Here is an 865-nt window from a genome sequence, read left to right as displayed (position 1 = left end):
ATATTATATATATTTATATAATAAACATGTGTACTTCTTGCAGGTTCGAAATCATATTATTAAAATCAGGCAAAAAAGGGGGGAAAGGATTGAACTTTATAATGTTTGCTCCAGCGCGCGATTGGGTCGGCTGTGAGCGTCAGTTACGCAACCTCATGACCCTACATAGTCGGATAAGCGTGACGAGCGTCATAGACATAGGCGGCATGTTCCTGGGACGGGCGTAAATCGGGTACGCACTGAAGCTATAAGAGACCGGTCGTTCCCAGTAGGCGCTCAGTTAGATCAAAATCGTTCGAAGGAGTTCCATCGCCAACTCCATTCAAACGGCAGTCGAGATTCAACGCATCAGCGAGTCATCAGCAAGCAGATTTCGCGCGAGTTTTCGTTTTACCGTTCTTCAACATGGTAAGAAAATCAATCTTTCTCTCATTGTATTGTAAAACGTCTGTTTTCTCTCTTTAAAACAGTTCTTGTCGATTGCAATTCGCATCGTAGGCGAGTGTGACGTATATAATGATTAATTATAAGTTGCATTCGGTAGAAAAAGTAACTTTGCAATTGTTATAGAAATTTTATAATATGATTGTTCTTATACATACTTTTAGTTCTTTACTGGATTTCACTAAATATAAAAAAATCAAATTAAGGAGATTGTAAGGGTTTAAAATACACATATTAATATTTACTCTTTAAATAAACTATACACACAAATGAAAATTGTGTTCATAACATTCTGTTTTTATTGCGAGCAACACATTTTTGTAGATTATTTATTTTATTTTTTGATATTAGTTTTATTATTATAAACAAAAATTTTAATAATAATAAAAATCTAATTTTTAAAATATAATATAAATATAAT

General features: G+C 33.1%; 1 protein-coding gene across 1 annotated transcript in view; it reads left to right on the top strand.

Annotated features, from left to right (window-relative positions):
* Window positions 1–865, top strand: part of LOC108690162 (tubulin alpha-1 chain-like) — a 12,333-nt gene that overhangs the window by 6,907 nt on the left and 4,561 nt on the right. The window contains exon 4 of the mRNA XM_018197322.1: window positions 243–408. Within this exon, the coding sequence (XP_018052811.1) occupies window positions 243–408 (166 nt within the window). The remainder of the gene's footprint in view (window positions 1–242; window positions 409–865) is intronic.

This window comes from Atta colombica, unplaced genomic scaffold (genome assembly GCF_001594045.1).
Source record: "Atta colombica isolate Treedump-2 unplaced genomic scaffold, Acol1.0 scaffold297, whole genome shotgun sequence".
Lineage (NCBI taxonomy): Eukaryota > Metazoa > Arthropoda > Insecta > Hymenoptera > Formicidae > Atta > Atta colombica.
Note: the sequence above shows the minus strand (reverse complement) of the source record. Positions and strands in the feature narration are given on the sequence as shown.